This window comes from Staurois parvus, unplaced genomic scaffold (assembly GCF_062004578.1).
Source record: "Staurois parvus isolate SC_StPar_1 unplaced genomic scaffold, SC_StPar_1.0 ptg000913l, whole genome shotgun sequence".
Taxonomy (NCBI): Eukaryota; Metazoa; Chordata; class Amphibia; order Anura; family Ranidae; genus Staurois; species Staurois parvus.
Window position 1 is genome coordinate 310,857 of NW_028318709.1, and position 20,236 is coordinate 331,092.

The following is a 20,236-nucleotide window of genomic DNA, read 5'->3' on the forward strand; positions in this document are numbered from 1 at the left end:
GTGGCCTCTAGCTAGCTGCCGATCCCTAACCTCCCACAATGCCTCCCGGCTACCACAGGGCCACCGAACCTCCCAAAATTGTCCACTGCGCTCCTCAATTTCTCACAGTGCCTCTAAGCCCCTGAAAACCCCTTAGTCCCCTTAGTGCTCGCCATTCTCCCACAATGTCTCTCAGCACCCATAGTGCCCCTCATACCTGTAGGCCATCTACCGCCCTCCTTAAGCCTGTCCCAAAAAACACCCCTCACACCTTGCCCTGACCAGTGGTTCTCAACCACCGGGCCATGGCCCACTGCCGTGCCGCGGCCTCCCTCCTCCCGGGCCTCCAGCTAGCTGCCGATCCCCTAACCTCCCACAATGCCTCCCAGCTACCACAGGGCCACCCAACCTCCCAAAAATGGTCGACAGCGCTCCTCAATTTATCACAGTGCCTCTATGCCCCCGAAAACCCCTTAGTCCCCTTAGTGCTCGCCATTCTCCCACAGTGCCTCTCAGCTCCCATAGTGCCCCTCATACTCTTACAGTGCCCTCAGCCCCCTAAGAGCACTCAGTCCCCAGAGTGCTCACCATTCTCCCACAGTGCCTACCAGCCTCCCGCTGTGCCCACCTACACCAGCAGTGCCCTCTAGCTTGCCGCAGAGCCTCCAGTCCCACTAATGGTGTTCCACAGTGCCATCCAGTCTCCCACATTGACCCTGCAAAACCCCCAACCAATTAGAGAGACCCATAGTCCCCTCCAGAGACCCCATCCCTGACCATTATCCCAAGCTCTCTTCAGAAACATCATCCTCTACAGGGCCACCAAGTCTGCTTTATCAATGGATCTTCAAGTAAGGTCGTTATTGCCCCAAAAGTTTAAGGCAGTGGTTTTCAACCAGCGTGCTGTGGCACACTGCTGTGCCATGGTCTCCCTCCTCCCGGGCCTCCAGCTAGCCTCAGATCCCCTAACCTCCCACAATGCCTCCAGCTACCACCGGGCCACCCAACCTCCCAAAGTAGTCCATAGTGCCCCTCAATCTCTCTTAGTGGCTCCAAGCCTCCTAAGAACCCTCAGTCCTGACAGTGGCCCCATACTCTTACAATACCCTCAGCCCCCCAAGAGCCCTTGATCCCCCACAGTGCCTGCTAACCTCCCACAGTACCCACTGACAGTGTTCTCTAGCTTGCTGCAGAGCCTCCAGCCCCCCTAGTCCCACTAATGGTTTTTCACAGTGCCATCCAGTCCTCCCCATTGATCCAGCCACCTAGAGAGACCCATAGTCCCCTCCAGAGACCCCATCCTTGACCATTGTCCCAAGCTCTCTTCAGAAACATCATCCTCTACAGGGCCAACAAGTCTTCTGTTTCAATGGATCTTCAAGTAAGGTCGTTGTTGTCCCAAAAGTGAGAGTTTGAGGGGAAATCGGACCACTATAGGACGTTGGGTGGTATTATAGGAGCTGGGAAGCTTTGTGGTATGTTAGGGTATCAGGGACTAGCTGGAAGCTTGGAAGGAGAGAGACCATGGTATAGCATGGTATAGCAGGGGTTTTCAACCAGCATGCTGAGGCACACTGCTATACCATGGTCTCCCTCCTTCCAGGCCTCCAGCTAGTCACAGATACCCTAACCTACCACAAAGCTTCCCAGCTCCTATAGTACCACCCAACCTCCTATAGTGGTCCGATTTCCCCTCAAACTCTCACAGTGCCTCCAGGCACCCTAGGAGCTTTCAGTGCTCACAGTGCCCTCCAACCTCCCTAGTGCCCCCTAGCTTTTTGCTGAGCCCCCAACCTCCCCTAATGCCTAAACTGTGTCCCACATGCCTCCCAACCCCTGCAGTGCCCTCAGCCCCCTTCAGAGACCTCATCCTCCAACAGCTGTCCCCAGCTCCGTCTAGAAACCTCATCCACTACAGGTCCAACACGTTTACTGCAGAGTCCCCTAAACCCCATCCAGAACTCCCCACTCCCCCCCAGTGACACCCAGTGCCATCCAGAGCCTTCCAAATTAGGGCATGGAAGGTTTTCATTGCTCCTCCCAGGCTTATCCCTAAAAACTCCCCCTCCGTGGTATCTAGGCCACAAGGCTACAAACATACCGAGCCCTGGTCTCAATCAGGTTGTGAACCAATGGCCTACAGTAGACCACAGCTTGGGCTGACTATTGCCAGCACAGTCCCAGCACTGCAGGTATTCAGACCCCGAGCATGCGCAGTGGTGGGTGAGCTTGCCCTACAGAGAGGGGGAACGTGCTCCATATGAACAGGATCGGAACGTGCCTGAACCCTCATACCTATGGTGCTTGTGGTCTAGATACCACAGAGGGGGAACTTTTTGGGATAGGCCTGGGAGGGGCCATGACCACAGCCTACAGTATGCCAAGAAGCTCCATCTATAAACCTAGTAATATTTTTTTGAATCCCCTGGGTGCAATTTTATTGTGAAGGTGAACCTACCCTTCATTTGGTGTCGTTGTGAAGCCTCCTAACTACAGCCAACATCTGAGCCCCGAAGAAGAACTCTGGGCTCCAGACTTTCCGTCACAACCCAGTTGCCACCAAAAATGGTGGAAAAAGAGGCTTTAGCGCCCACATGCCACACGTATTCATCCATGGATGACCGAGGTTTCTGTGCTAAGAGCATGATTGCCGTGTGACCAAGGTGTCATAGTCAACTCTTGGTCTTCCTTCATGATTGGGTGGGTAGGGCTCCCAATCATGTGACCACTGTGACAGCCAATCCCAGTGCCAGAAGAGCAAGACCAAGCTCCTTGTGTATATCGTCTCAGTTCAACGTCCTCAGTAGGTTCCATAAGGAGGACTTCTCGCTCCACACAAGGACCAAGGCACAAAGTGCAGGACCACACTCGAAGGACATCCAACTCTACGGAGCAGCCCAATCCGGGTGAAATGCGTAAGAGGGGCGTGGCCACCAAGGGCGGGGACTGTGCACAAGCCGACGGACTTGGAAAAAAAACCCGGAATGGTCCACGTCCTTAGAGCGCAGCATTGAGCAGGGTGGTCATGCGATTGTAGAGCACGGGGTCTCCAGACTATCGATACAAGGGGCAGGTTGACTGTCCTCCAAACATCTGGGGAGCCGGACTGTGGCCAGTGAGAGTAGAAAATGTCCTGGAGTCAGAGGGAGGAACGGTACCCCATCTTTGGTAATAGTGCTCTGAATGTTGGTTTCCATGGTGCCCTATGGTTGGTGTCATTGGTAGGAATAGTATTCCATCATTGGTGTCAGTGGGAGGAATAATACTCCATCTTTGGTATTAGGGGAATAAAGAGTGCCCCATCATTGGTGTCAGTGGGAGGAATAGTACTTCAACTTTGGTATTAGGGGAATAAAGAGTGCCCCATCATTGGTGTCAGTGACAGGAATTATTGGTGTCAGTGGAAGAAGTAGTGGGATTGGGAGGAATAATGCCCCATTGTTGGTATCAGGGGAAGAAATTATTGGTGTTATTAGAAGAAGTAGTGGGAATGGGAGGAATAATGCCCCATCATTGGTGTCAGTGACAGAAATTATTGGTGTCAGTGGAAGAAGTAGTGGGAATGTGAGGAATAATGCCCCATTGTTGGTGTCAGTGACAGGAATTATTGGTGTCAGTGGAAGAAGTAGTGGGCATGGGAGGAATAATGCCCCATTGTTGGTATCAGCGGGAGAAATTATTGGCGTCAGTGGCAGAAATAGTGGGAATGGGAGGAACAATGCCCCATTGTTGGTGTCAGTGGGTGGAATTATTGGTGTCAGTGGAAGAAGTAGTGGGAATGGGAGGAATAATGCCCCATTGTTGGTGTCAGTGGGAGGAATTATTGGTGTCAGTGGAAGAAGTAGTGGGAATGGGAGGAATAATGCTCCAGTTGCAGAAGATTTCACCTTTCCCGTTTCAGTGACACCTTACGACACATAGGGTGTCACAAAAAAAAGTTCAATTTTGACGTTGACCGCAATACAAATGTAACAGATGTTGTAACCCCTAAAAATGATTGTTTTGGGGGGGGGGAGATTTCCACTCTTATGGATGGGAGTGATAAAAGGCGTAGATATTGCCCCAAAAGGGGCGGAGACACCAGTAAAATACTCCATGATCCAATTCATCCAATCCATTCCGGGTGCTTCAGAGTCTTCGATCTCATGCACATGGACGCCTCCATGTGTGATGTGTTTGGCAAGAGCTACAAATCTCCCGGGGGGTTCGTTTTCCACAGCCAGATTAGAAAAGCCAGCCCCCCCTGCCAGCATGCTTGAAACCCCCCCTTGCGCTGTGGGGGGGGGGAGTTGCATAGCTATCCTTCCAGTAAAACTGCTGCCACGTTGGTTGTGGCGAATGGGTCAAAAATCGAATGTTCTCCCTCTATTTCCCCTACGGGTCGAACGTTATTCATAAAACATAGGGGGGGAATGCCAAGTTGTGGGCACTAGATGGACCTGAGGATCCTGAGTATGTGTTTCCTTCGGCTCTAGTGGCCCTAAAGCGGTATTTTCCCCCAGATGGCTCTCATTTTCATTGACTGAAGAACATTTGACCTGTGGAGGAAATAAAAAGGGGGACAATCGATTTTGCCCCATTCACACCGGGGCAAATGTGAAAGCAATTTCAGAGCTGCACCCGGGTTCAGGTGGTCAAGAGGTGGGATACCGATCTGCACGCTGGAACTGAACTTCAGAGTCCAACTAAACCGATTGCGATCAGGAGCTAGTGACAGCCAATCACAGCGGTCGCATAATCAAGAAACCCATCCTGCCTCCTGGCGTTAAGACCTAATTAAAGGGCCAGGAATAGGGTTTACCTGAAGGTGCTCCTTGGATTTGGGGCCTCTCTATGCAGACAAAAAGCCTCACCCATGTAGTTCCCTCATACTCAAGAGGAGGAGCAGAGTGTGTTTTTTTAGGGGGCCAGGAATAGGGTTTACCTGAAGGTGCTCATTGGATTTTGGGCCTCTCTATGCAGAAAAAAGCCTCACCCATGTAGTTCCCTCATACTCAAGAGGAGGAGCAGAGTGTGTTTTTTTTTTTTTGGGGGGGGCAGGAATAGGGTTTACCTGAAAGTGCTCCTTGGATTCTGGGCCTCTCTATGCAGAAAAAACCTCACCGATGTAGTCCCCTCATAATCATGAGGTGGAGCAGAGTGTATTTTTTTTTTTGGGGGGGGGGGCAGGAATAGGGTTTACCTGAACGTTTCCATTGCCCTTTAAAGTAAAGCCGTATCATGCCTTGGCCAACTTTCCCTTTACAGATTATGTGTTCCAATAATCAGTTCATGGCGACTAATGGTGGAATTTATGCCTCTTAACAAATACCTTGTGGTGTCTGCATTCTGAAATTTCGGGGTGTTTGTACTGTCCTGGCACTTCAGGGCCTCCAAAGACGTGATAGGCAATTAATAAATCAGATGTGTAATGTATGCCACTTTGAAATCCTGAAGGTGCTCATTGGATTTTGGACCTCTCTATGCAGAAAAAAGCCTCACCCATGTAGTCCCCTCATACTCAAGAGGAGCAGAGTGTGTTTTGGGGGCCAGGAATAAAGTTTACCTGAACGTTTCAATTGCCCTGTAAAGCTGTATCATGCCTTGGCAGACTTTCCCTTTATGGATTATGTGTTCCAATAATAATTTCATGGCTACTGATGGTGGAATTTATCGTATGAACCCACAACACCAAATTGTCAATCTACGAACCTCATGGCTGCCTATAATCTTCTACCGGCCTCCTGGACCCGTATCCTGCTTCCTGGTAGACTTTTCCTCCTGGTTACCCTTCTTCCTCTCCTCTGAGCTACCCACCATCATCCTTGGGGATTTCAACATCCCTGTCAACATTGACAACCCGGCCACATCCCAACTCCTCCACCTAATCTCCTCCTTTGGACTTGCACAGTGCATACAATCCACCACCCACTCGGAAATATCCTAGACCTTGTCTTCTCCAACCGCTGCACTCCCCACAACCTCACTAACACCCCCTTCCCTCTCTCTGACCACAACCTTATTACTTTCTCTATCTCCTCGTCTTCCAATGCCTACCCCTCCAAATGTCACACTACTACCAGCCGTAACCTCCGCAACCTTAACCCTGCCCCCCTCCACTCTGCAGCTGATCAACTCCACGACAGCATCCTCCCCCTGTCCTGCCCTGACCTGGCTATGACTGCCTATAACAACGCGCTGTCAACAGCCCTTGACTCACTAGCACCTTTAACCACACAAAACATCAGACCCCGACCGCTCCAGCCCTGGCAGACTGATCACACCACAACTCTCAAACGACACAGTCGTGGCCTGGAGCGACTATGGCGCAAAACCAAATCCCAACAAGCCTTCACCCGCTACAAATCTGCCTTCTACACCTACACCTCCTCCCTCCACGCAGCCAAACAAGCCTACTTCCTGACCCTCATCAAGACCCTCTCCTCCAATCCTCGCCGACTCTTCTCCACCTTTAACTCTCTCCACCCCCACCTCCACCCAGCACCTCACTCACCGCCCTTGAGATTGCCAATCACTTCAAAAACAAGATTGACACAATTCGCAGGGACATCACCGCAGCTCACACTCCCTCCAAACCCGTCCCCTCTCGCACAACTACCCCCTCATCACCCCTCTCCCTCGACACAATCCGCAGGAACTTCATCGCTGCTCACACTCCCTCCAAACCCGTCCCCTCTCACACAGCCACTCCCTCATCACCCCTCTCCCACGGCCCCACCACTGCTCTGACCTCCACCTCCACCCCACCCAACATTCCTCACACTGAATCCCCCTCAACACTCCACACCTTTGACCTTACTACCATTGAGGAGGTTTCCAAGGTCTTCTCTGATGCCCGCCTCACCACCTGCCCCCTCGACCCTATCCCCTCACAACTCCTACGACCTCCCTTCCCCCCCATCCTACGCTCCCTCACCCACATCTTTAATCTCTCGCTCTCTTCTGGTGCATTCCCTTCCCCTCTGAAACATGCACACGTCACCCCCATACTTAAAAAGCCCTCCCTGGACTCCAATGACCCGAACAACCTCAGACCCATCTCCCTGCTCCCATTCACATCCAAACTCCTCCAGCGCTTATTCCACACTCGCCTAAGCTCTCACCTCAACGACAACAACCTCCTTGATCCCCTACAGTCCGGCTTCCGTCCCCTACACTCCACCGAAACCGCCTTACTCAAATCACCAACGACCTGCTAACCGCCAAAGTTAATGGCCACTATTCAGTGCTCCTACTCCTTGACCTCTCTGCGGCCTTCGACACAGTCCACCACCCCCTCCTCCTCAAAAAACTACACTCCCTCGGCCTCAGAGATTCTGCTCTCTCCTGGCTCTCGTCCTATCTGTCACAACGCTCTTTCAGCATTACCTATAACGCTACCACCTCCCCCTCACTCCCCCTCTCTGTTGGGGTCCCTCAAAGCTTCATCCTTGGGCCCCTTCTCTTCTCCATCTACACCTCCTCCCTTGGCCAACTCATACACTGTCACGGCTTCAACTACCACCTCTATGCCGACAACACACAAATCTATCTCTCAACCCCCCACCTCACCCCCTCAGTCTCCGCCCGAATCACAAATGTACTGAACGACATATCAGACTGGATGTCGCTCCACTTCCTTAAATTGAACCTCTCCAAAACCGAGTTTCTAGTCTTCCCCCCAGCCTGGACACCACCCCCCATTGACTTCTCCATCACATCCAACAACGCCACCATCAAACCCGTCCCGCAGGCCAGAGTACTTGGTGTCATTCTGGACTCCAACCTATCCTTCCAGCCCCAAGTCAAAACCCGTGCAGACTCCACCTCCGCAACATCGCCAAAATCCGCACGTTCCTAACCCCAGAAACCACTAAACAGCTCATCCACTCCCTCATCATATCACGACTCGACTACTGCAACTCCCTCCTCACTGGCCTGCCTCGCCGCTGGCTATCCCCGCTTCAGTCCATCCTGAATACGGCAGCCAGACTCATCCACCTCACCAACCGCTCCGTTTCTGCCACCCCCCTCTGCCAATCCCTCCACTGGCATCTGATTGCCCAACGGATCAAATTCAAAATCCTAACGCTGACGTACAAAGCTGTTCACCATACTGCCCCGAACTACATCACTGACCTAATATCCAAGTACCACCCAACACACACACTTCGCTCCTCACAAGACCTCCTTCTCTCTAGTTCCCTGGTCTCCTCCTCCCATGCCCGCCTCCAGGACTTCTCCAGGGTGTCACCCATCCTGTGGAACTCCCTGCCCCAACCCATCAGATTATCACCTACTCTCCTCTCCTTTAGGCGCACCCTGAAAACCCATCTCTTCAGGGAAGCCTACCCCACCCCCTGCTAACTTGCCGACCTCCTCCACTCTTCCTACCACTCCATCCCCCACAGCTATCTCCTCCTGTGCCACCATCCCCTCCCTCCTAGATTGTAAGCTCGAAAGAGCAGGGCCCTCGATCCCCTCAGGTTTTGCATTGTATTGTTACTGCTCTGTCACATGTTCTGTCCCCCTTTGTAATGTACAGCGCTGAGCGAACTATCAGCGCTTTATAAATACTGTATAATAATAATATACTCCAATATTCACCCCACAGAGAGGTCAGCACTAAGATACATCAGTCTTAATTAGTCATCATTTCAGTATTCAAGAAGAGGAATTGGGATTGGCACATCCGTCCATTTATAATCTGACATGACACGCACTCACAAGGTCAGACTCACATCCCTCCTCGGAATTATTCTTGCGGGATGATCTTGGTGAAATGATGAACGACTCTAGCTTCTCCATGATCTATGTTAAATCAATGCGTCAGATGATTCAAACCAATCGAGTTTATTATACCCAAAAGTCGAAAAAGTTGCTCCATGCCGAGTCTCGTGTTCTTCATCTATGCGGTCTTTGAATGAGGTCAGCTCAAATTTTACTATCAGGGGTTCAATAATCGGAACATGGACTTCGGAGGCCCCAAATTGGCTCCAATAAAATATATAATCTTCAAAAAAAAGTCTCGCCATGCATCTTAACAAATACCTTGGGGTGTCCGCATTCTGAAATTTCGGGGTGTTTGTACTGTCCTGGCACTTCAGGGCCTCCAAAGACGTGATAGGCAGTCAAGAAATCAGATGTGTAATGCCTGCCACTTAGAAATCCTGAAGGTGCTCATTGGATTTTGAACCTCTCTATGCAGAAAAAAAGCCTCACCCATGTGGTCCCCCCATACTCAAGAGGAGGAGCAAAATGTGTTTTGGGGTGTAAGTATGCCCATACTGTGTGTGAGAAATATCTTATTGAAATGACAAACTTATGGGGAAAAAAATCCAATTTAATTTACATTCATATTGTTAAAAATTGGGGCAAGAAATTAGATCTTCTCGTTGTGCCTCTTACCAAATCCCTTGGGGTTTCTGCTTTCCCAAATGGGGTCATTTTTAGGGTTTTTTTACTGTTCTGGCACTTCAGGACCTCCAAAAAAAGCTTTAGGCAGTCAGGAATATAGATGTGTAAATTATCTCCCTTAGCAATTCTGAAGGTACTCACTGGATTTTGGGCCTCTTTATGCAGAAAAAAGCCTCACCCATGTGGTCCCCTCATACTCAAGAGGAGCAGAATGTGTTTTGGGATGTAAGTATTTCCATACTGTGTGAGAGAAAAACTTATTGAAATGATAACCTAGTGGGAAAAACAATCTAATTTCATTTACATTCTTCATATTGTTAAAAATTGGGGCAAGAAATTAGATCTTCAGAAGACTTGTTGTGCCTCCTGCCAAATCCATTGGGGTTTCTGCTTTCCCAAATGGGGTAATTTTTAGGGTTTTTGTACTGTACTGGCACTTCAGGACCTCCGAAAAAAGCTTTAGGGAGTCAGGAAATTAGATGTGTCATTTATATCCCTTAACAATCCTGAAGGTGCTCTTTGGATTTTGGGCTTTTCTACGCAGAAAAAAAAGCCCCACCCAACAAAACGATTGTAAGTGGAATAAACAAACCATATTTGATAGGGTTTGGAAGCCTTGGCTTTCTTATTTACAGATACCAGGCACCTCGAGGCGATTAGAGGTGAGAAGGTGATGGAGCCCTGGGCGGACACATTCTTGCTCTCTCATTCTCTTCATTTCTTTCCTTTTCCTCTTCCCACCTCCTGCTTTCCACATTCTTTTTATTTTTCATGTAAGATGGTCACCGCTGTCTAGACACTAGTTTAGACTAGTTATTTGTTCACTGCAAGTAATACCTTCTTGTTTAGAGGAAGAAGCTGTCTCATGGATCCAAAGGCAGTTCTAACCAAGATGGATGCTCTTTATGCCTGGGATTCGAGTGGCCGGTTTCAGCTCTGCAATGGAGACCGGAGCCCAGCCTGTAGTTGTATCTGCTCAATCATTCTTGTTTGTCCTTTGGATTATGTATTAAGACCATATTGTCAGCACTTCCTGTGTCAGGCGTTGCTACTTGCTACCTCTATGCTGAATGTTCTGCAATGTATGTCTTCAAACCATTGTGTACCATTTCTTTCCAGTTGTAAACTTAATAAAAATGTTTGAAACAGGAAAAAAAGTCTCACCCATGTGGTATCCTCATACTCAAAAGGAGGAGCCAAATGTGTTTTGGGGTGTAAGTATGTCTATACTATATTTGAGAAATATCCCTTAGAAATCCTGAAGGTGCTCATTGGATTTTGGGCCTTTTTATGCAGAATACAAAGCTTCAGCCATGTGGTCCCCTCATATTGAAGAGGAGCAGCAGAATGTGTTTTGGGGTGTAAGCATGTCCATACTGCTCGTGAGAAATATCTTATTGAAATGACAACCTTGTGGAAAAAAAATTAATTTAATTTACATTCTTCATATTGTGAAAAATCGGGGCAAGGAATTAGGTCTTCAAAAGACTCTTACCAAATCCCTTGTGGTTTCTGCTTTCACAAATTGGGTCATTTTTAGAGTTTTTGTACTGTCTTGGCACTTCAGGACCTCCAAACAATAGATTAGGCAGTCAGGAAATGAGATGTTTAATTTATGCCCCTTAGCAATCCTGAAGGTGCTCATTGGGTTTTGGGCCTTTCTATACAGGAAAAATCCTTATCATGTGGTGCCCCCGTACTCAAGAGGAGGAGAATAGTGTGTTTTGGGGTGTAAATATGTCCATACTGTGAGTGAGAAATATCTTATTAACATGACAGCCATGTGGGAAAAAAATAAAATCGTGTTTACATTCTTCATATTTTGAAAAATTGGTAAAAATTGAAGAAATGGAATCTTCAAAAGACTCGCTGTGCCTCCTACCAAATACCATGGGGTTTCTACTTTTCCAAATGGGGTCACTTTTGGGGAGTTTGTACTTCTGGCACTTCAAGGCCCCCGAAAAATGCTTTAGCCAGTGAGAAAATTAGATGTGTAATGTACAGTATGCCCCTTAGAACTCTAGAAGGTGCATATTGAATTTTGGGCCTTTTTTGTGGAGAAGAAAATCCTCACCTATGTTTTACCACATTACTCAAGAGGAGGAGGAGAATGTATTATGGGGGTGTAATTGTAAGTATGTTCATACTGGGTGTGAGAAATGTCTTATTGAAATGACAATTTTGGGATAAATAAAATCAAATTTCATTTACTTAATTTTCTAAAAAATTAGGGCAAAAAATTAGACCTTAAAAAGTCTCCCCATACCTCTTACCAAATACATTGGGCATCTTCTTTCCATAATGGGATCATTTCTGGGGGTGTTTGTACTGCTTTGGCACTTTAGAACCTCAAAAAAATTGCTTTTAGGCAGTCAGGAAGGTGTCATTTATGGCCCTTAGAAATTAGACGGTACTCAATGGATTTTTGGCCTCTTTATGCAGAAATGTGTGCGAGAAATATCTTATTGAAATGACAACTTTTAAACTTTAAAAAAAAAAAAAAATAATTTCCTTTTTTCATTCTCTAAAAAATTGGTGCAAATAAAGAGTTCTTCAAAAGTCTCCCTATGCTACCAAATACCTGTCAGGAATCTAGGAATGACCAGAAAGGTGCGGACTGACACAGGGAAACGCAGGTCTCAAGTACAGTATAATACAGTTTATTATTAGCCACCCCGATATATATATATATAAACGCACAGTGAGCAAACCAACCTTCCACTAATCTTAGGAGGTGCAGGAATACAGGCGTAGTCAGGGCTGGAGAGGTGGAACGGTCAGGCCGGCCGTAGGGTTCTGTAATGACCGTTTGGTGGTACCTCTAGTGGTCCCCAGGACAGGATTCCCCAGGGCGCGGAGTCTAAGTCCCAGTCTGCTTATTCACCAGGGCCCCTGATGGTGGGGATGGACTTGGAGCAGACAGGAACCAGGTCGCGGCCCCTGAGTACACCTGCTAGTGGTCGAGGGATCCGCCAGAGGTATGTGCAGGTACGGCTGGATCCGTGCAGGATGGATGGATGGCAGAGTAGTTAGCGTGGTCAGACGGGCCAAGTCAGCAATGTGCAGGCAGCAAGGTACCAAAGGAGCAGGCAGAGAATGGTCAAGGTCACAAGCCAGGTTCAGTAACTCACGGGCAGCGCGGTACAGGGGATCAGGCAGAAGGATGGTCAGGCAAGCCAGGGGTTCAACAGGAGACGATCAGCAGAGGTCAGGATCAAGCCGGGTCAGCAACGAAGCAGGAACACAAGATACCAGGTACAGAGGCTCATGGGAAAACATACACCAAGGCCCAGATCACAGGCCTGGTCATGCCTTAAATACACCTTTCTGCAATCAGCCCCAGGTTTGGCTGATTGCACGTGTGAGCTTCTGGCTGCTGAGAGCACCCGCTGGTCAGCTCTGGTACTGCAGCCCACACGGCAGATGAGTCCCACCACCAGTGCTGAGTCCATTCCTGACACTTGGGGTGTCTTCTTTCAATAATGGGATCATTTTGGAGTGTTTCAGGCCCTTCAGAACCTCCAAAAAATGCTTTAGGAAGTCAGGAAATGGTATGTATAATTTATGACCCTAGAAGATACTCATTGGCTTTTGGGCCTCTCTATGCAGAAATGTTTTGAAAACAATGGGGATGGCAATGAACCAAAATATCCCAAAAATTGAATGTGCCACCAAAATTGTATCGTAAAGCAATTTGTTGCCTTAGAGCGTTATTTAAAATACATGGCAATGCAGCAATGCTTGGAATATACGGTTTGGTAAAGCTCACATTAACGCACATCCTACCACCTCGGTTGCATTCACTGAGAAGAGTAGCAAGAATGTAAAATTCCAGCCCCTCTTCTGTGATGCTGCAAGGAGGATTTCATCACTTCCGGTTTCAGTTCTTTCATTACTGGCCTGTTACTGGTCAGTGAAGCAGCCAATCAGACCGATCATCTGCATTGAAGGCCAGAGAAGAGCCCTGGGGTCTAAAAGAGCCACAACCTCTCTGTAAAGAGGACCTGTCACTGCCCATGCTATCACTAGGGATGTTGTTCATCCCTTGTGATAGCAATAAAGTTGATTTAAAAACATTTAAAGGCACGGTGTTAAAAAAGAAAATAAATGAAATAATAAAAAAAAAATGATTTAAGCGCCCCCATCCCCCCCCCCGTCCTCACGGGCAAAGGCGAATGCATGCGTCGGCCCTGCGTACCTATGTAAACGGTGACCACACAACACATGTGAGGTATCACTACGAACGTCAGAGCGAGAGCAATGATTCTAGCAGCAGACCTGCTGTGTAACTTTAAATAGGTGACTGTAAAGGTTTTGAAAGCGTTCCATAATTTGGTGCCGTTCCACGGGCGTACGTCACTTTAAAGTGCGACATATCTGGTATCTATTTACTTGGTGTAATATCTTTTATATCGTGCCAAACAAATTGGGTATTATATTGTGTTTCAGAGTCATTAAAACATTTTTTTCTCCCAAAAAAATTTGCCTTTGAAAACAGGCTACGCAAATGTTGCATGACCTAAAGTTGGCAACACCCACCATTTTATTCTCTAGGGCAGCCTTTCTCAACCTTTTCAACACAGAGGAACCCTTGAAAATACCTTTTGGTCTCAGGGAACCCCGGCTAAAAATGACTGCATCCACAGCTCATGATACATTCGTGTGGTGGTCATTGAGAAGAATGTTCCTTACACTTGTGGTCATTGGGACGAATGTTCTTTACACATGTGGTCATTGAGAAGAATGTTCCTTACACTTGTGGTCATTGAGAAGAATGTTCCTTACACTTGTGGTCAGTGGGAAGAATGTTCCTTACACTTGTGGTCAGTGGGAAGAATGTTCCTTACACTTGTGGTCAGTGGGAAGAATGTTCCTCACACTTGTGGTCATTGAGAAGAATGTTCCTTACACTTGTGGTCACTGAGAAGAATGTTCCTTACACTTGTGGTCATTGAGAAGAATGTTCCTTACACTTGTGGTCATTGAGAAGAATGTTCCTTACACTTGTGGTCATTGAGAAGAATGTTCCTTACACTTGTGGTCATTGAGAAGAATGTTACTTACACTTGTGGTCATTGAGAAGAATGTTCCTTACACTTGTGGTCATTGAGAAGAATGTTCCTCACACTTGTGGTCAGTGGGAAGAATGTTCCTTACACTTGTAGTCAGTGGGAAGAATGTTCCTCACACTTGTGGTCAGTGGGAAGAATGTTCCTCACACTTGTGGTCATTGAGAAGAATGTTCCTTACACTTGTGGTCATTGAGAAGAATGTTCCTCACACTTGTGGTCAGTTGGAAGAATGTTCCTTACACTTGTGGTCAGTGGGAAGAATGTTCCTCACACTTGTGGTCAGTGGGAAGAATGTTCCTTACACTTGTGGTCATTGAGAAGAATGTTCCTCACACTTGTGGTCATTGAGAAGAATGTTCCTCACACTTGTGGTCATTGAGAAGAATGTTCCTCACACTTGTGCTCAGTGGGAAGAATGTTCCTTACACTTGTGGTCATTGAGAAGAATGTTCCTTACACTTGTGGTCATTGAGAAGAATGTTCCTCACACTTGTGGTCAGTGGGAAGAATGTTCCTTACACTTGTAGTCAGTGGGAAGAATGTTCCTCACACTTGTGGTCAGTGGGAAGAATGTTCCTCACACTTGTGGTCATTGAGAAGAATGTTCCTTACACTTGTGGTCATTGAGAAGAATGTTCCTCACACTTGTGGTCAGTTGTAAGAATGTTCCTTACACTTGTGGTCAGTGGGAAGAATGTTCCTTACACTTGTGGTCAGTGGGAAGAATGTTCCTTACACTTGTGGTCAGTGGGAAGAATGTTCCTCACACTTGTGGTCAGTGGGAAGAATGTTCCTTACACTTGTGGTCATTGAGAAGAATGTTCCTCACACTTGTGGTCATTGAGAAGAATGTTCCTCACACTTGTGGTCATTGAGAAGAATATTCCTCACACTTGTGGTCATTGAGAAGAATGTTCCTCACACTTGTGGTCATTGAGAAGAGTGTTCCTCACACTTGTGCTCAGTGGGAAGAATGTTCCTTACACTTGTGGTCATTGAGAAGAATGTTCCTTACACTTGTGGTCATTGAGAAGAATGTTCCTCACACTTGTGGTCATTGAGAAGAATGTTCCTTACACTTGTGGTCATTGAGAAGAATGTTCCTCACACTTGTGGTCAGTGGGAAGAATGTTCCTTACACTTGTGGTCAGTGGGAAGAATGTTCCTCACACTTGTGGTCATTGAGAAGAATGTTCCTTACACTTGTGGTCATTGAGAAGAATGTTCCTCACACTTGTGGTCAGTGGGAAGAATGTTCCTTACACTTGTGGTCAGTGGGAAGAATGTTCCTTACACTTGTGGTCATTGAGAAGAATGTTCCTCACACTTGTGGTCATTGAGAAGAATGTTCCTCACACTTGTGGTCATTGAGAAGAATGTTCCTCACACTTGTGGCTATTGAGAAGAATGTTCCTCACACTTGTGGTCAGTGGGAAGAATGTTCCTTACACTTGTGGTCATTGGGAAGAATGTTCCTTACACTTGTGGTCATTGAGAAGAATGTTCCTTACACTTGTGGTCATTGAGAAGAATGTTCCTTACACTTGTGGTCATTGAGAAGAATGTTCCTCACACTTGTGGTCATTGAGAAGAATGTTCCTTACACTTGTGGTCAGTGGGAAGAATTACCCCCTTATAGATAGCTAAAAATATCAATGGTGTCAGCGGGAACTTGTCTGGGAGGTGGATATTGCTCATGGCTCAAGGAACCCCTAGCAACCTCTGGAGGAACCCTAGGGTTCCATGGAACCCTGGTTGAGAAACCCTGCTCTAGGGCCTCTATTTAAAAAATACATCATGTTTTGAGGTTCTAAGCGGTCTTCTAAGTGATTGTTATGCGTAGGAGAGGAATGTCAAAGGATTGGAACTGCAACACAGCTTGCCAATGGTCATGCATTACAGTGTAGCACAACAACACTGTAACAGGGGCAGACTGACCATTTGGAAACTTGGGCACTGCCCGTGGGCCCGGGGTCAGTAGGGGGCCCCATGAGATGCCCCTGGTACCTTTTTCATAGGCTTTTTTGAGTTTGGGCAAGGACACAGGGGCCCCATGATCCCCTATTGCCCAGGGGCCCTATGAGCTGTCAGTCCGCTCCTGCACTGTAATGTTCCCATTCAGGAAAACACGTCAGCGTTCATGCGCAGGTCAATGTCCCGTTCATTGCTTTATAGCCACTGAAAACTATTTTTGTGAACTTTCATAAAATAAAACCGACCAGAAACCATTCTATATTTCTTTTTAATATTTATTATTATGAATGTCCCATTTGAATATTTTGCCAAGAGTTCTCTTTATTTCCTGGGTCCTCAGACAGAATATGATGGGGCTGGTGAAATGTGGAGCGAACGTGTACAGACAAATCAGAAAGACATTGAGATCTTCGTTGGGGATGAGTTGTACCTGGTTGTAAACGTACACCGCCAGTCGAGGGATGAAATACAACCCAATCAGCAACCAATGAGTGGTACATGTGTAGAAGGCCTTCCTCCAGTTCTCCGTTCGGCTTGATGAGCAGATCTTCTGGATGATTATGATGTAGGAGTAGATGATGAAGGACAATGGACACAGATGCGATATCATGGCAACAAAAAACCTCGTACTTCTGGACGAAGCCGAATCTTCAGATGATAAAACAGCCACTGCATTGAAAGAGCAGAAGCAGCTCTTGATTCTCTTGGTGCCATGGAAAGGGAGCAATAGACCCGGTGCTATGACAGACAAGCCAATGACTGCTGCAAAGATCCAGAAGCCAAGGCAGTTAATGGCCACCAATCTGTTGTTGATAATAGAATGGTATCGGAGAGGTTTACAAATGGCAATATATCGGTCAAAGGCCATCACCATCACAATGAAGGAGTCAAGAGTTCCCAGGTACTGGATAAAAAACATTTGTATGAAGCACGCAGTGTAGGACAAGGAGCTGTCTCCAAACCCATACTTGGCGATGATTTTTGGTAAGGTCATTGTGTCCAAAAGTAGGTCAGAAATGGACAAGTTTCCAATGATGACATACATGGGCTGGTGGAGATGCTGCTTTACTGAAAGTAACACCAGCACAAGTAAATTGGTGAAGAGGGAAATGTTATATACTAGAAAGAACGATACGGAGACTAGAGAGTAGAACTTTTCTGGAAGACCCGGGAAACCAATGAGGATGAACTCCAGGACATCCGACCGGTTAAGAGCTGCCATGGGTTTTCCATTCAGATCTGAAATCAACAAAAAGTCGGCCTGCCTTTAGAATATGCAATTTTTAATGGAAACTTTTTACATAAATATGTTGAAAAATGGGTGCAGTGCTACCCCTTTAGGAGTTGCTGAGCTCTGGGTCCCCCTATAGTCCCGCACAGCCAGGCAACAAACAGTTTTACTCAGACTTGCATCCTGGAGACAGTAAACAGTCCTTGTGCTTGTTTACTTTTACTAAGGGGTTTGGAACTTGGATGGGTAAGGGGTGGATGGGATGCCCAAGGGAACTGTAACTAAGGACAACAGCCTAGCAACTATGTACAAGCAGTATAGCATAGCAGATCTCTTCTTGGAGAGCTCTCCAGCCTCTCCTGATGTACCACCCCAGACCCCAGTTGAATCCTCTTCTCATCCAGCTGCCTGAGGGAATTCCTGGACAAGGAGACCCAGAATCTGTCACTTTAACTCAACAGTCCCAGATGGGGGCTAGTCAGTTTTCCTACCCAAATGCCCTCTCCCCTTTTTTGGGTCCAGGGGCTGTAGGATTACTCACTATTCCTCTCCTGCAGGCTTGTTGGGTTGGTGGCTGCCTTTAGGCCCTTTGCTGGGCTGTCTCCTTCCGTGGCTCTACAGGTGGTCCTCCCTCTTGGGGGGCCAGTGAGGTTTAGTGATCCTCTTTCCAGATCCCAGCTTGTAGGTAGGCCCCTTCCCATTGGGCCTCCTCCCAGGCTCCTGCATCTCAGCCTTTCACTCCATCTTCCACCCAAACTCTCCTGCTGCTGTACAGGCACACTTAAAGGGTGCCCTGGCCCCATTCCAAGCCTCTTGCTTGAGGATTAGCCAAAGTCCCTTAAGTGTGCAAACCAGCCCCTTCTCACCCCAACCCACTGAGTTTTAGAGACTTCTCCAAATCTCTAGATCAGGGGGAGGTTTCAGGGATCTCTGAGCCCTGACCTAAAGATGACCTGGCTGACTCATGCCCAGGCCTCTAGCTCAAAACCTACCTAGCTCCCATTAGCTACTTTATTGTGTGTTTTAATAATCCATTATTAATACATAACACCTTTACTTATAGCGAATCTGTTCGCTAGCAGTATCTGGACAGATTCATCCAGGGCCCAGGGCAAGGATGTGGAACTGTGCCCCCCTCCCCCACTGCTAATGCATGACATTGAATGGGTGTGCCACTCTGCCGCCAGTGCTGGCATGGAGTGTGCACATGCGTGGCCAATTGCTTGCTCGTGAAGCATCAAGCTGTGGCCCACTGGTTCCCAACTAATTATCAGGTGTGTGACAAGGAGACACCCCTGCCACTGTGCCTAGGGCAGCTGTCCCTCCTGCCCACCCCCTGGCAAGGCACCTTCCTCATGTTGATGGGGACAACATCAACATCCACAACCCTAGCCCACTGGTTCCCAACTAATTATCAGGTGTGTGTGGCAAGGAGACACCCCCGCCACTGTGCCTAGGGCAGCTGTCCCTCCTGCCCACCCCCTGTCAAGGCACCTTCCTCATGTTGATGGGGACAACATCAGCATCTCCTCTTTTTGATGGGGACAACATCAACATCTCCTCTTTTTGACGGGGACAACATCAACATCTCCTCTTTTTGACGGGGACAACATCAACATCTCCTCTTTTTGATGGGGACAACATCAACATCTCCTCTTTTTGACGGGGACAACATCAACATCTCCTCTTTTTGATGGGGATAACATCAATATCTCCTCTTTTTGATTGGGACAACATCAACATCTCCTCTTTTTGATGGGGACAACATCAACATCCACAACCCTGGCCCACTGGTTCCCAACTAATTATCAGGTGTGTGTGGCAAGGAGACACTCCCGCCACTGTGCCTAGGGCAGCTGTTCCTCCTGTCCACCCCTTGGCAAGGCACCTTCCTCATGTTGATGGGGACAATATCAACATCTCCTCTTTTTGATGGGGACAACATCAACAATCCTGTCCCAGTGGATGTGAGGGACTTATCAGAATTGGCAAGCTCCTTAAAAAAAAGGGGGCCCCCAGATACAATGCTGCAAAAGAGCATCAGCTTTTACCTGAGTACACACACGTATAGTGCTGCAGTTATATGGCCGGCGGTACGTGCCACCTGCGGCTCCTGGGCATTGGAAAATACCAGGAGTTTTATGCTAGAGACCTCTTTGCACGTGTGAGTGATCATTTACCCACCAAAAAATAATAATGACCCATGGTGCCAGAAAATAATGACCCCTAATGTTTATTTTATCAGCATAAAAAAAAAAAACCTAAAAAGAAATGTAAACCTCCAAACTACCACTCCTTAAAACAAAAGCTGAATTATTGTTTTTATTTATTTATTTATTTATTTATGCTGCTTAAAATACAAGCATTTCAACCTCAAAAAATAAAATTTATATAAACAATATAAAAACAATATATAAATAATAAATGAAACCCCCAAAAATAACAACCCTGCAACGCATTATGGTTTTAAAAAAAAATATTTGCCGATGTGAACTTGGACATAAATTTGTTGACATCGCCAATATGGAACCCACTCATTAATGATGGCATTTTATTTATAAAAAATAATTTTCATAGGACGGCC

The 20,236-nt window shown here is 47.2% G+C and overlaps 1 protein-coding gene across 1 annotated transcript; it reads right to left on the reverse strand.

Annotated features, from left to right (window-relative positions):
- Positions 1-16,472: 16,472 nt before the first annotated feature.
- LOC149442088 (olfactory receptor 2AT4-like) lies at positions 16,473-17,656 on the reverse strand. The gene has a single exon (XM_089656511.1). The coding sequence runs from the start codon at positions 17,641-17,643 to the stop codon at positions 16,690-16,692; it is 954 nt and encodes a 317-aa protein (XP_089512637.1). The 5' UTR covers positions 17,644-17,656; the 3' UTR covers positions 16,473-16,689.
- Positions 17,657-20,236: the final 2,580 nt, after the last annotated feature.